At 48.4% G+C, this 14,083-nt stretch overlaps 6 protein-coding genes and 1 non-coding gene across 7 annotated transcripts; 2 read left to right on the top strand and 5 right to left on the bottom strand.

Annotated features, from left to right (window-relative positions):
* Positions 1-42: 42 nt before the first annotated feature.
* B0J16DRAFT_349922 (uncharacterized protein) lies at positions 43-1,424 on the top strand (the record flags this gene model as incomplete). Its single annotated transcript, XM_046128984.1, has 3 exons — positions 43-224; positions 275-737; positions 785-1,424. Coding segments are annotated over exons 1-3 (1,070 nt in total), but the record flags the coding sequence as incomplete, so codon positions are not given.
* An 82-nt stretch (positions 1,425-1,506) lies between these two features.
* B0J16DRAFT_418653 (uncharacterized protein) lies at positions 1,507-3,425 on the bottom strand. The gene is made up of 3 exons (XM_046133784.1): positions 2,681-3,425; positions 2,451-2,634; positions 1,507-2,402 (listed from the first exon to the last, which is right to left on the bottom strand). Exons 1-3 carry the CDS (start codon positions 3,394-3,396, stop codon positions 1,677-1,679), a joined length of 1,626 nt encoding a protein of 541 aa, XP_045977687.1. The 5' UTR covers positions 3,397-3,425; the 3' UTR covers positions 1,507-1,676.
* A 1,518-nt stretch (positions 3,426-4,943) lies between these two features.
* B0J16DRAFT_t314 lies at positions 4,944-5,033 on the bottom strand. Its single transcript has one exon. It is a non-coding gene; the product is annotated as a tRNA-Glu (tRNA).
* Positions 5,034-5,254: 221 nt separating this feature from the next.
* B0J16DRAFT_418652 (uncharacterized protein) lies at positions 5,255-6,434 on the bottom strand. Its single transcript, XM_046133783.1, has 2 exons — positions 6,144-6,434; positions 5,255-6,089 (listed from the first exon to the last, which is right to left on the bottom strand). Exons 1-2 carry the CDS (start codon positions 6,400-6,402, stop codon positions 5,356-5,358), a joined length of 993 nt encoding a protein of 330 aa, XP_045977686.1. The 5' UTR covers positions 6,403-6,434; the 3' UTR covers positions 5,255-5,355.
* Positions 6,435-7,988: 1,554 nt separating this feature from the next.
* Positions 7,989-9,244, bottom strand: B0J16DRAFT_349918 (uncharacterized protein). Its single transcript, XM_046128983.1, has one exon. It carries the CDS (start codon positions 9,198-9,200, stop codon positions 8,283-8,285), a length of 918 nt encoding a protein of 305 aa, XP_045977685.1. The 5' UTR covers positions 9,201-9,244; the 3' UTR covers positions 7,989-8,282.
* Positions 9,245-9,627: 383 nt separating this feature from the next.
* On the bottom strand, positions 9,628-11,019 carry B0J16DRAFT_324843 (uncharacterized protein; the record flags this gene model as incomplete). The annotated part of the gene is made up of 1 exon (XM_046125851.1): positions 9,628-11,019. One exon carries the CDS (start codon positions 11,017-11,019, stop codon positions 9,628-9,630), a length of 1,392 nt encoding a protein of 463 aa, XP_045977684.1.
* Positions 11,020-11,601: 582 nt separating this feature from the next.
* B0J16DRAFT_349916 (uncharacterized protein) lies at positions 11,602-13,710 on the top strand. The gene is made up of 4 exons (XM_046128982.1): positions 11,602-11,993; positions 12,041-12,315; positions 12,370-12,441; positions 12,488-13,710. The coding sequence occupies exons 1-4, from the start codon at positions 11,933-11,935 to the stop codon at positions 13,520-13,522; spliced, it is 1,443 nt and encodes a 480-aa protein (XP_045977683.1). The 5' UTR covers positions 11,602-11,932; the 3' UTR covers positions 13,523-13,710.
* Positions 13,711-14,083: the final 373 nt, after the last annotated feature.

Raw genomic sequence — 14,083 nt, 5'->3', positions numbered from 1 at the left:
GGACCTCCAACTAGCGTCGGTATTTCAAAACTTTTTGGTCTTCTTCCGTTGAACCAAAAACATTCTCACTCACTTCTCAGAACCTCAACGCTATACGAGGAGATATACACGATGGCCGCAGACACGGTCTCAAATATTGCCAACAAAGTGCAGACAGCACCGTCAGTATTGGCATTTCTAGCTATCGGTCTTTTGCAAGGCCTTACTGTGTCTATTCTTCAGGGGTATGTCACATCCACCGCTTCTTCCCCTAATCGCCACTGACCAGATACAGAATCGTTGTGGTACACTGGTATGAATGGATTACGCCGAGAATAATCCAAGTAGGGGCCGGATATGACATACCGGCCAACCTGGCAATTTTCATCTTCGGGTTTCTATTCGAGCTGGGCTTCATGATCGATGCCATCCGTCTCAAGAGCACAGCCCAGGCTATGCTCACATGTGTGCTCAATGCCGGTTTCTTGCCCCTAGCTATCTACCAGTCGACAGAAATGAAGGGGAGAATCGATCAGCTGAAGGGCTCTATAGATGCAAATCGTCAACCGATTGTTCACCTGGAGATACCTATCTGGGAGCAAATCGGAGGCATGTTGAGAGCTATGCCTTACATCGTCGGTATTTGCACTGGGTTGCTTGTCGTGTCTGTCTGGTATTTGAAGCAGTACTTTGACTGGCAGGCGTATCGCAATGTCGGCGCGGATGCCAAGTTGAGAAGGATACGCACCATCCACCAGGTATGTTACGTCCGATATTCATGTGAGACACATACTGACGCTTGTAGATCTTTGTCATGCTTGCAAAAGCAGACATCTACTTCATCATCTCCTTCGAAGTTTACTTTGGCGTAACCGAACGCCGTGGCCAAGGCACCGAATTCATCATCCGCATGGTCGTCCTCGCCATCGCCGTCGTCATCACCTGCCTATCCATAGTATGGAGCAAGTCAGAGAGCCGCATCGGCATGGCCGTATCTATCAGCGCATTCCTTGCCATGATCGGTTACCTCATCTACATGGTAGTCCTGTCTGTGCAGGGGAAGCGTTTCGCTTCTGTTGCTAGTATTTCAAATTGCTATGCTGCCATGGCCACTGGATTCCTTTTCCTCACGACGATCTTTGCGATCTTGTGTTTGAGGAATTTCTATGGCGGGTTGAAGGAGCATTTGGAGAAGCATGAGGAGGGTGGTACTTTGGCGCCGTCGGTCAAGAACTTTGAGATGGATAGTAATGTTAGTTTTGAGTATCAGAGCGTGAGAAGTACTAGGGATCTGGATAGTTAATTGTGTTCATGAGGGGTATATGGAAAAGGATTTTATTGTTTTGGGTGGTAAAGGCATAATTTCTTGTCTTCAAGAGGAGTTTGAAAGGATATATCTATACGTTAATAATAATCCAAGAACTTCCAAGTAGCCTAGTCACTCCACACTTACGACACCATTCTGGAGAACTTCAGTATTGGTTACACTTTTTGTAGGAACTTTGGGTCAAATGTCATGTTTATAATCACATTCTTGACATACTCATCCTCTTACTATCTTGACACTATGCCCTTTCCCCAGCCCATCTCCTCCTCATCTCCCAAACCGTCAAACAAACAGCCCCAAGAACCCACCAATACCTCCAATCCCTAACCAGTACCAGCCCACCTTCATCCGAGGATGGACCATCCTGGCTTCAATCCAGCACAATCTTCTTCTGGTACAACTTCTGCTTCAACTCCTCCAACTCAGTAACAGCGGTATCCCTCTCCTCATTAGCAGCAGTAACTTCAGTACGCATAGCATCTCTCTCATGCTCGGCAGTGGTGACCTTCTTTCTGGTAGCTGCGTTGGTCTTGATAAGCTCGTCGATTCTTGCGTTGGCGCGCTTGAGATCGTCATTGAGGCTTGCTTCGGAGGCTTGGAGCTTCTCGACGAGGGCTTCGAGTTCGGTGTTTTTGGCGGTGAGGGTCTTGTTGAGGGTGGTTTGAGCGTGGATCTCTGCCTTGAGACGAGAAATCTCCGTGTCTCTTTGGATGATTTGCTGTTGATAGTCGGAGATACGAGCGTTGAGCTCTCCAATAGTGGCATTGGCAGCATCAAGCTCCTTCTGAAGACTACCCTTCTCCTCACTAACAGTCTTGAGCTTATTCTGCGTATCTTCAAGAATCTTGCGCGCTTCTTCATCTTGGATCTTGTCCTTCTTGATAAACTCCCTCAACTCAGCGATTTCATCTCGGAGGGACTTGGCTTCTTTGTTGGCATTGTCGAGCTGCTTTTGCAGTTCTTCAACCTTGGCCTTTGCGGCGCTGCGGTCGCCGGTGAGGTCTTCGACTGTTTTCTTGAGGTTGGTGATTTCGGCGTCTTTGGCTTTGACTTTTTCGAGTTGGACGTGGTAGTCGGCGTCAAGAGCGGCGAAGTGCTATGGCTGTTAGTAAGTAGCTTGAAGATAGGAGGGATGGGGACTTACGTCTTGGGCGTACTTGGCTAGATAGCCTGCTTGGTCGACAAAGGCGGCAGTGTGGGCAAGTGTCTCGAGAAGACCCTTAGGGAAGGGCATGGGATCTAGGATGCGAGGAAGAGAAGCCTGGGCTTGTGGCTTCCGAAGCTCACACTGACCCTTCTCGGGAGTAGTCTCAGGAGGGTTAAAGTCACTGCAACATGTTAGCTTCGAAAGAACCAGGGTGTCAGAATACATACTGAGTGTGCTGTTGTCGCTCAATGATAGCCGACCGAACCATATCCCCAACATCCTCCCCATGACTCCCCTCCTTAACATAAACATCCAACTGATCCGTCTTGGCATCCCAAGTACAGTTAATATCATAATAAGAATGATAACTAAACTTGACAGTGTCAGTATCAAGCCCAGTAACGTTCTTCTGAACCTCGTCTCTAAAACTCGGCTCCTTCGTTTTTCCGTTGGAAGCCTTGGTCCACTGCCACATGGACAAAATAGGCTTTCCCTCGCCAAATCCATCTGGCACAACGAAGATAGCGGGCTCATCAGTAGCGAAATTCATCCACTTGAATTTTCCTGTCCAAACCCGTGTAGTACCTGTGAGTTCCTCCTTGCTCTCCCAGATTCTCTTGAGAGGCATAGCGTCACTAACGCCATTCTGAGGGTTTCTCATAACAACGCTGAGCTCCTTGTAGCCGCTCTTGGTAGTGATGGTGTAGTTGTACCACGAGCCCTTCAGGACGAAGGTTACATCGCTGCTGTCTGTCTGGGAGACTGAGTCGACAGTGATGGTGGAGAAGTGGTTTTGTTTCTTGCGGCCTTGGGCGTCGACTGTCCATTGTGAGAAGAGGTAGACACTATCACCAACACGGACGGGGCCGCTGGGGAAGATTATGACGAATGTCTCGTCTTTGGCGTAGTGGTACCAATTGAGTTTTCCTTGGTAGACGAACATGTTGATTGTGTTTGTAGAGATGAGTGAAGAGATGATGAGGAACTGACATGCTGTAGAGGAACAACCGCATCGTTTTATAGCTCGAACTCGACCAGATTCTTCTCATGTCACCCATCTCGATATTGGATGATCAATTTCGTTATCCAAGACAATGATGCACCTTTCCACATTTCCTGTTGACTTTGGAAGGCATCTCCGGAGCTTTACAAGTTGATGCGCTTACTGATAACCAATCGAGATGGATTTACATCAATGGTTTACTGCATGTCTCTGCTAGTGTCGAGCTGAAGCTGATCTGGCGGTCAAAGCTCAGAGTCTGTATGGAGACGATTGGCTTCTTACATGCAGCTGAGCTGGAGTCTCTTCCCAGTCCATCTACTCCGCGATGAGGCCTGCTGGAGTGGTACGACACAAATCCAATAGTCTAGGGATATTACCAAACTCAATCCTTTAATCCAGATTTGGACGTCGATGTTCTTCAAGGTTCCACGACGCAAGCCTCAACGATGCCATTGACCAATTACTCTTGAAGATACGACTCTGCATGTCTCAAAGACCCCGCCGTCAGCCCGTGCCTCGATGCCGATCATGACAAAGCGTCGCGGGCCGAAGCGTCTTGTTAGAGCCAACAAGATCAATATTATCCGATACTATAGGTATTAAGCGCTTACTTTGCATTCCAGCTTTGAACGACCGTCCATTGCATGGACACTTGACTGTTGGGAATTGACTGTCCGAGACATCTTTCTGGATACAGAAGTGATAGACAGGCTGAAGGACCCCTGTCTGAGGCCTGCAAGAGGCCGTATCCGTCAGCATAGGTACATTCGTCATGTTGACGATACAGACTGCAGGAAGAATGGGACTGGCTGGATCTGCCGGTCGATCAAGAGACGGAGCTCCGAAAAACATACATAAAATTGCGGAGAATAGTCTGACTGTAGAGATGTAAATGATTCGGGGTATCTATGACTAGGACCCAATTTTGAACTTCCCTATGGATTGTTACTGGAAGAGAGTTGGTCGGCAATGATGTGCAGAGTATCTATAGGTATGTTCCCTCGGCTGTACAGCACCATCCTGCTTCGTGGTGGAGCACTCCGCATATCAGTCTTCAATAGAGTTAGACATACGAGAAGAATGTCTGAGTTCTATAATACATCTTCAATAAGACTTAAGCCCTGCAGCGAGCCATATATGGAGGTCAACTCGCAGCTGTGTCTCATATCGACGACTATATAGCCCACCCACCCCTCTTTCCGACAAGGATAGTGAAACCGTGAGAAGCATTACAACGATAGCCGGTCACGGATATATGAACCATCTGCACCGGATTAATCCAAGCGAGGAATTTGCGGTGAATGATGCGCTGCGACATTATTTGCAGCAGAAGATGGGATCTGTCTCAGCAAGCATGACAGCGTCAACAAAGTCGGTGAATCCGCCAAATCAACTTGATCCCTGCATACATGCTATAAACAGCGATCGGGAACCTCAGCAAAAAGAGATGCAATCAACTAGATGGCTAGAGCAAAAGCAAAAGGTAACTCCGGTACAGGGAATCGAACCCTGGGCTCCGCGGAACTGATCTCTCAGGTTATGAGAGCGCGAAATGTTAGCCACTACACCATACCGGAATTGGCTGGTGAATTGTTGAAAACTGGATGCGCAATTGAACTCCAGGAATGGTAGCCAGTCATCTGGTCCCGTTTACAGACTTGATCTTTAATGCTCCGAGGCAAGTGTCTCGATACTTCATACCGGACAACAGCAGATTTAACAAGATCCATTGATATCTTCTTTTACTGCGTAATCTTCACATAGACAGACCACAGACAATCTCATGCAAGTATTAGAATGGCTTGAAGTATATGGTATTATTTTACTATTACTCATCTATCAGTGCTTATATGCCCAAACAACGCCTTGCTATGCATGTAAACTTTTTAAAGACACCACTTAGTAGCGGTAGCACAAAGGACCCTTGGAAGGGTTCATAACATCCTTGATCTTCAAGTCCTTCGCAAGACCCCACATGTTCAAAACATCATCCAACTTGACATCCTTTCGCTCACGGCTAGGGTACTGCATACCCTTGCCGTTGTACTCAGCATCGCGTCCAGCCTTCTTCTGCTGCCACATCCACCAGATTCTATCAATCTGAGCGTGGTGAAGAAAGAACAGAGGCTCGTTGGGGGAGGTAGTAGGGTTCATCTCTCCACCGAGCGAAGCGTGGATGGAGCCGTGAGGACCGCCTTCAGTGGTAGTAGCAAAGTAAGTCCAGTTCTTGGAGTTGTTCACGAGCTCGTCGATGTTCTTCTTGCTGATGGTGGGAACCATCATTTGGTAAGCCTCGGGCTCGGAGACTTCGGGCATGCTGCGGAAGAAGCAGTGGCCGCCGCTTTCGAGCACCTTTGGGGTGTCTTCGAGGTAGTATGGGCGGAGCTTGGAGAAGCGGCCATCGGGCACACATTTGCGGGTGCCGCCGGATGTTGTTTCTTCGGTTGTATCCCAGGTTCCGTCGCCACCGAAGTTCTTGCTCGACATGACAGGGGAGCTCAGAAGGCCCTTTGCGGCATCCTTTGTCCAGTCCCAGTAGGTTCCGGGACCCTTGTAACCACACTCTCGGAGGGCCTGTTCGTAGACGACTCCGAAGTATCTGTGCCAGGGGAGGAAAGGAGAGGCTCCGTGAACTACCCGCGTTAGTAAAAGGTAAAATTGACTGTGTTGGATGAGAGGGAACTTACTCCAGTCGTTGAGCTTGAAGTGAACGTAGGGGAAGTCATCGTAAAGAGTAGACTCCTTAAGACCAATGCGAGAGGGCTTGGTCTTCAAGCAAAGAACGGCATCGATATAACCCTTCTGGTTTGCAGCGCTAAGTTCTCTCCACTCGACTCTCTTGGGAGGGTTGATGCAAGTGCCGTCGGCCTTAACAGCAGGGAGGGCAGGGACGGCAACGGCCGGAGCGATAACGCTGGCGATAGTGAGCGCGGTGAAGAACTTCATGGTAGCGAATGTGATGTATGAACGAAAGAAAGTTGGTTGGTACTCAAAACAAGAAGTGCAAGTCGAGGGCTTTTATTTATACAGAGGCAATTTTAAACTACCGTTACATCGTCATGCATAAGGCTACGGACATGTCCTGTCCTCGTGCCAAGCTAGTAAGGGCCCAAGCACAAAAAAGCTATACGAGAAGATCTTCGCGACATTCCAGAACACGGGCTCCGTGCGCTAAGTCTCCCCTTCTCCCTTAATTATCTATTTTTAGACACCACACGACGGAACTACAGCGAAATTGGTTCTAGACTTACGACCAAGTTTTCATTTCTTGAACTAGACTGCGGCGAAGAAAAGTGCGGAATCAGTTTGGAAGCAGATCAACAATCTATTCCGCATTGTCAACTTCGAGGGCAGACGAGCAGGAGGTCAAAGCTGGACACTAGACAAAAGAGAGGCACTTCTATTTCCAATAAGGTAATAGGTTACCATCCTAGCGGCGACCAGGCTAGGCTGAGATATGCATAGATCTACCGGGCAGGCAAAGCAGGGTTCTGAAACCTCGTGTTCTCAAGTTCATCTTGTTTCTGTGACAATTCCGATTGGTCTTTTTCGCGCAATGGCAGGTCTTGGCTCGGCTCCTCGGTAGGGACAGCCTTGAATTATTCTTATACATCCGATCAATTGTTGAGGCCTTGAGTGGTCCTTAAGAAAGGGCTCTGTGCTTCTGTGTACCACTCCGCGAACGTAGGAGGCTATACAGCGCGGCACAGATGGGAGAAGCGAGGGTTTCTATAGATCAGATGAAAGATCATGATGATCAAGGAAACTCTTAACTACGGCTTCACACCTTCTTTACAGATGGGTAACGCGGACGTCAGGTGTCATATGATCAGAAGCTTTGGATGTCTTGGCTAATGACGAAGTCAATGCTCAGTTGCTTCTCCACAGCACTCTGCATTGGCAAAAATGCAATAAGCCAACCCTATAGCGATCCTGTGACGGCATGTTTGTTCGTGATGTAGATGACCAGATAAACTTGTGGCCGGGTTGCTGTTTCTAGAGCATCAGCATTGTTATTATAATCCCCAGAATTGGGTAAAGTATGCGATGCCATGAATGCTTCTCTCGAATGCACTCTCTAAGAGCATTGTAATTGACTATTTGAGTTATCTCGACTGGCCAGGCAATAGTGGGCATATTGGATAGAGTGTACTTTTACGCACAGGATCATGTAGGTATTGGAAATGATTTACATGAATACAAAGATCGTTCATGTACCGGAAAACTTGTCCTTAAACTGGAGCACAACTGATGTAAAATATACTGCCTCGAAAAGAGTCCAAGGTTCGTCAGGGCTGTGACTAATTTCTGTTAGTCTACCGACATCTACAAGGTCCAATATTTATCCGTGTTTAAACCTCACGATGACTGCTTGTATCATAATGTTGGATAACAGCAACTTCACTGCGCAGTCCAGGGCTCTTTTTGTATGAATAAAATATCAAGGTATGGGTATATATAGATCTACAAAAATAAAAGACTGTTTAGACTGAAAAATTCAGCAAAGTGGTCCCTCCTTAAAAAATTCCTTTCACATCGAGAAGGAAAGGGTTCACGTACATCTGAAGACTGAAGTAATGGGATGGCCTAGTTTACCGCAGATGGAAAGCCGGGTAGATACAAAATGTAGTCGAATGTATTTCATATTCTGCTATGAGGAGGTATATTTCAAATGTAACGATGGCTTTCCCGAGCCTATCTGTTGTCCCAACCTTGCCTGCTTATATGTTGAATAACCAAGCTCTAAATCGCCAATTCTCCTATATGTAAAACTCAGATACCCAAAATCCAAAAACCATGGTTGAAATGTCTCATATGACAGTATATCATGCAGCGCTCATCTCCTGCAAAAGCTTTCGTTGAAACTCATACTTCTTCTCTCGTCGATTGTTCTCTCTTCTCCTAAACTCATCTCTCCTCCTCCTCTCAGCCCGGGTGCTTAGTAAAGCCCCTTCAGGACTCTCCCAATCAAGTGGGACTTCTTGGAAAAGAATCGGTGTCCAGACCGGTAGGAGACGCTTGCCACGGTGACCGTTTGATGTAGGAAGGATATTCCATGTTTCGTCGGTTTGGATTTCGCGACGTTCCACGGGGACGAAAGCAGATGGTTCGGGGGGGTTGAGTTTCAGATACGAGACTTTTCTGTCTCGGTCAGAACGCCATTCGCGATATTCAATCTCTGCATGCGTCGCTTGTTCGTCGCTCAAGTCGAGATCAAACTCCTCTTGTCCTTCCAATAGCGGCGGCTGCGGTTGCGTGGTATATCTAGGCTCCCACTCTCTAAGCTTGGTATGGCATTTTTCCAGCGCAGACCAATGACTCTCAAGAGCCTTGACTCTAGAATGCAAATCATGCGGCTCATCAGGAATAGGAGCCCGCCGTCCACCTCTGCGCGCAATAGCGCTAATGGTATCTCTAATATCCGTCTCGCGGAGGACCAGCCATGTTAAATCGCGGCGCGTTTCAAGACTGCGCAATAATTTCGAGCAGAGGTTATAATCGTCGCCGGGTAAAGACGTAGGAACCATAAGGTCGCGCAGCGTGCGGTCGATGTAGCGGACTTCGCATAGCGTGTTTTCGAGGCGCGCGTCGTTGGGGATGTTAATGAAGGGGTTGCAGCGCTGTAGGAATGCTGTACCCAGGCGGGTGGCAGCGCTGGAGTCGCTGAGGGGTTTAAGGTTGATGATTGCCCCCGCTTGGACAGGGGCTTTGAAGACGTTGAAAAGGCCTCGGATGGCACTCATGATGCATTTTTATGACAGAAGGAACATTAAGGAGAGTGATAACTGAATAAAAAGCTGAGGGGAAGAGAAGAAGAGGGGAGGCAAATATGACCTTGGCTATCCTGTTTTATTAATACAGTTTCCCTAAATGGGATGACAAGACGGGCGCCTCAGCCATCCTTGTCCCATTCCGTTTTGCTCCGCTTGGCCGTGATGGGCTTCAATGCGCGGACATTGCCGCGTGCATAGACCAAGAAATTATAAATACACCGCCCTAAACAAAAAGAACAACTCATCTTTTATATCCAGTACTTCCCTGTACATTAATGCCAGTTGTCAAACGCATTGTCGCCAGCAACAATTCTCTCCTGATCTCAGTACTCAAATGTGATCGGCATCACATGTAACCAGGTACAGAACTTCCCCGCATGCACCGATTTAGGCTTATTTACCACCGAGCCCGATTCTCTTCATCGTACAGGTCCTCATCGTACCCATCGTACTCATTCTGCAAATCCCTCGCATCAATTCTACTTCTCGTCCCTTGACCTTCTACCCTTCGAGCACGGAATGAGAGAGATTGCCGATCGAGAAAGCCGTTGATGCGACCGTTGCCGAGAAACTCCATCCAACCTTCGTTGTTTTCGCCGTAAATGACAGGTCCCTGATCTTCACGACCCCGCCATGTAAAGTAAAGTCTATCGTGCGAAGATCGCATGGGGCGCTCGTCGAAGCGTAGAACGCCTTCGTACACACCGAAGTTAAATCGGCCCCAAAGTTCGTTGCCCGCCAGCGTGAGCGTTAGCTCTAAGTCGCCCAAATCGTAGTCCCACTGTTCTGTAACATCGCTTGAGACAAAGTAGTAGTCACCATTGAGAAGACCCAATGGAGCGAGTTCATCATCATCGTCGTCGTCTCCGTCGCTGGAGTAGCTGTTACCATCGGAATGGTCTGGAAACTCGGAATATGGGGGTGGAGCATCGTCAAAGTCGCCAGACGGACCGGGAATCCGGCCCCGGGCCGCGATAGCGCCGCCTCGTCGCGCGGTTTGCTTGGTCCGCGGCGGTCTGGCTGGTTCCGAGGCACTTGCGCTGCGACCGGGTCTGATAGCGGCACCTCCTCTACCACGACAGATGGCAGTCTGCTTCTTGGGCGCTGATTGTTCTGTAGCTGTCGCTGTCGTGGCTTTTGCTGAGGCTTTGGGTGGAACTTTGGGTGGAGCTTTTGTTGTGGTTGTCGTCGTGGTTGTAGTGGTCTTCGTTGTAGTTTTAGTCGTGGTCTTTGCGGTCGCTTTCGCTGGTGTCATCGCTGGAGCTTTGGTCTTGGGCGCTGTAGCTTTAGGCAGTGAAGCCTTTGGCGTTGTTGTCTTCGGTGTCGCTGTCTTCACCTTTTTAGCAGCAGCCGTCCCGTCATCATCGTTCGCCTTCCTCTTCGTCGCCTTAGTCTCCGCTTTGACAGACGGTGCTACTTTGGCAGCCGGAGTTTTGACACCCTTCTTCGCCTCACGATCATTCTTGGTCCACTCCTTCTTAAGCTTGCTCTCAATCTTGCCCACAGCATCAGGCACTTTTAATCCACCCGCATTAACAGCATCAAAAAGCCGCATACGCGCGACCGACTTTGTTTTGGACGGAGGAAGCCCATAATGAATTAACTGGGCCTCGAACCAGTGCGCAGGGTGGTCCTTGTCGTTGCCAGAGGTGAAGTGTTCTTTGAGCTCGGTGGCTGTGGCGCGACGATGACGGTTTTGGCCTGACGCTTGGGCGAAAAAGACGCCGTCCGCAAATGCGAAGTTGTCTTGTGTTGCGGGTGGTGCTCCTACCCAGGTGTTGACTGGCATCGTGATTGTTTGATAGACGTGTCTGATTTCGTGTCGCTGGAGATAATGCCCGATTGAATGAGGGGATTAGAATGATGGTATCATCACTGCCTCAGGTGCCCATAATTTGCTTTTTGTGCGGGTTGCATAATTGATGCACTATCTGCCAATCGATTACGATCGACGTTTCACTATTCTTATGCATTGGTAATACTGAGTGAAGCTCTGTACATACTGATGATACTGCAAGAATTATTTGACGATATTTTCTTGATCGCTTCCTCGTAATAAGCTGGCCAATCAGTCAGTCACTGAGACATTTTGTGTCGCTTCTGCAGGTGCTTCACTCAATTGATCATACCGCTAGGGCAGCCTCAGCGTCAAGCCATTCAAGCAGATGAGATACAATGTCTCAGCAAATGATCACACCATGATGTCTTCCCGTCAAATATCTATAATCACACATAAAGATAAATGTCACTGACGATGTTCCCCTCAGTTATTCCCAGCTTAGGTATCCATTCCTTGGCTCAATGACATGCACTCGACCTCTGATTCCCTGAGAATCCCTGTAACCCGCCCATTATTTTTAGAGAAAATAAGGTTGGCACAAGCTTGGCAAGATCTGTGACGATGTTCAGGACCATAACCTGATAAGAAAGCAATCAACATCAACCACGTTTTTTAATCTACCACTCATAGCTTCTCTGTAGCGATACCCAGCAGGTAATCACCCCTGTAGTGACGTCAAGCCATGTTCTGGACTTTCCATGCAGCTGAATGACTGTCGCACCATGTCAAACCCCGCAGACGACACATGGAAAGCTCCAGCTTCAGCTCCATCGTCATCATCAGTATTTATTTACCAATTCCCTACAATTAGCACTCCTCTATTATTTCGTTCTTACCTTCTGCATTTTTACTATCGCCCAAAATGAACAACATGTCCTCTCTCAAAGAAACTCTCACTGCCTCCGGAGGCACAGAGTCCGCAGGTAAGAAAGCTCCCCGCTCCACCATAGCTCCGAGCTGACACCCCCAGGCTTCCTCAACGACATCATCGCCCAGCTATGGCCAAACATCAATATCGCGGGCGGCAAGATCGTCAAGGACACCGTCGAGCCCATGCTGGAGCAGATGCTCCCTGGTCCTCTGGCGAACTTGAAGTTTGTCAAGGTGGACTTTGGACCTGTTCCCCTCAAGCTGTCTCATGTTGATGTACACAAGACCACGCAGGAAGGTATCAAGCTTGATATGAACTTGGATTGGGATGGCCAGTGCGACTTTGAGCTTGATGGGAGCATGGCTCCCAAGATTGTGAGTTGCTTCGCTGCAGAAGCTGTGAACACAAGATACTGACCAGGATTGCAGGGCATCGAGCATGTTAAGCTTCGTGGAAGACTCTCGGTGCTACTGTGCCCTCTTACAACCGTGATGCCTTTGGTATGCCACCCAAGCCAAAGAAAACTGCCCATACTGACCAGCATAGATCGGCGCCGCCCAAATCGCATTCATCAACCCCCCATCCATCGAACTCGACTTCACAGACGCCGCCAACATCGCCGACTTCTCCATCATCGACCGAACCGTTCGAAAAGTCATCCTCAACGTAATCTCCTCCATGGCCGTCCTCCCCAACCGCTTCCTTGTCAAACTCGACAACAGCAATGACTACTTCAAGACCTTCCAACCTCACCTCGGAGTCCTACGTCTCACCGTCGAAGGCGCCACCGAGATCACAGGCGAGAAGAAGAGCGGAGCCAAGAAACTTCTCCAGAAGATCATCAAGGATGTTCCCGACTGCTACTGCGATGTCAATGTCGGTGCGGAGGGCGAGTGGCGTACTTCGACTATCAAGAACAAACATGATCCTCAGTGGAATGAGACACATGATTTCTTGGTTACGGACTATGATCAGCAGATCACCATTGATATCAACGATGAAGACCTTGGCGGTGATGATGATATCGGTATCGCTACAACCACTGTGAAGGAGCTTCTTCTGAAGAGGGGCACCCAGACCCTCGGTCTTACCCACAAGGGCCAACATCTCGAAACCAAGGTTACTATCCATGGTAAATTCTTCAACTTCGTCGGCGAAACAAACAGCATTTCTACCAGCCAAAGCCAAAACGAGGGTGAAATCTGCGGTCTAGCCACCGTTCTCATCGCCAGCGTCAACGGTCTAAACGGTAACCGCGACGAACTCAAGCCCAGCGTAAAGGTAGTATGGGGCGACAAAGAATTTGTCACTCCTGTAAAGTCCTACTCTCCTGGCACAGACATCTTCAACCCCTCGTTCGACACTGCTTTCCGCTTCCCCATTACTGCTGAGCAGCTTTCTAGCCCTTCTGCTTTCCGACTGGTGCTGCAGAATGGTACTAGTCAGCAGGGAAGTGTTGATATTCCGTTTAATAGTGTTTCCGGTGCTCAGGGTATGGTTAGAGAGGAGGAGTTTGATGTTGGGTCTGGTGTTACTGTCAGGGCTCGAATTGCTATTCGTGGTCTGCAGATGGCGCAGTAGGAATGATCGGATCTTAAGAATGATGAGTAGTGAACCGGTAGCATGACTTAGCAAGCAACAAATAGTCCTTTAAAATATTATCAAAACACTCAATCGTCCTACATAGTAGTCATCGCAAGACATAATTTCTGACGTTGATATCTAAGATTTGACGGAGAGCTTTAGCAAACTATAAAACAGGATTAAGCATATCCTACTAGCTCACCCAATATTCAGAACTAAACAACCGGTCAAATAAATCCTCTCGTCTAACGCCCTTATCGCAATGATTATCGAAAGATCCTTTGTCGTTACAACACCGCAGAGAACTTATGATGACCGCCCCGCAAACAACCGCATTAGGAAGGCACATAGAAATCCTATGCCGAACATCCGCGCTCGGATTGCCTGTCACGACCTGATCAACGTTGCACTGCAGAACTAGATTGTGGAACATTTGTATTCGATGATGTCGGTGTCAAAAGTTCCGACTGATAAGCGATCAGTCGACTCATTATAGGACGGTGACAAACAGGATTGATGGTATTGATCGGCATATACCCTGGTCATGATCGCGTTGGA

Source organism: Fusarium flagelliforme (assembly GCF_020744385.1).
Source record: "Fusarium flagelliforme strain FIESC 12 MPI-CAGE-AA-0113 chromosome Unknown B0J16scaffold_8, whole genome shotgun sequence".
Taxonomy (NCBI): Eukaryota; Fungi; Ascomycota; class Sordariomycetes; order Hypocreales; family Nectriaceae; genus Fusarium; species Fusarium flagelliforme.
Note: the sequence above shows the minus strand (reverse complement) of the source record. Positions and strands in the feature narration are given on the sequence as shown.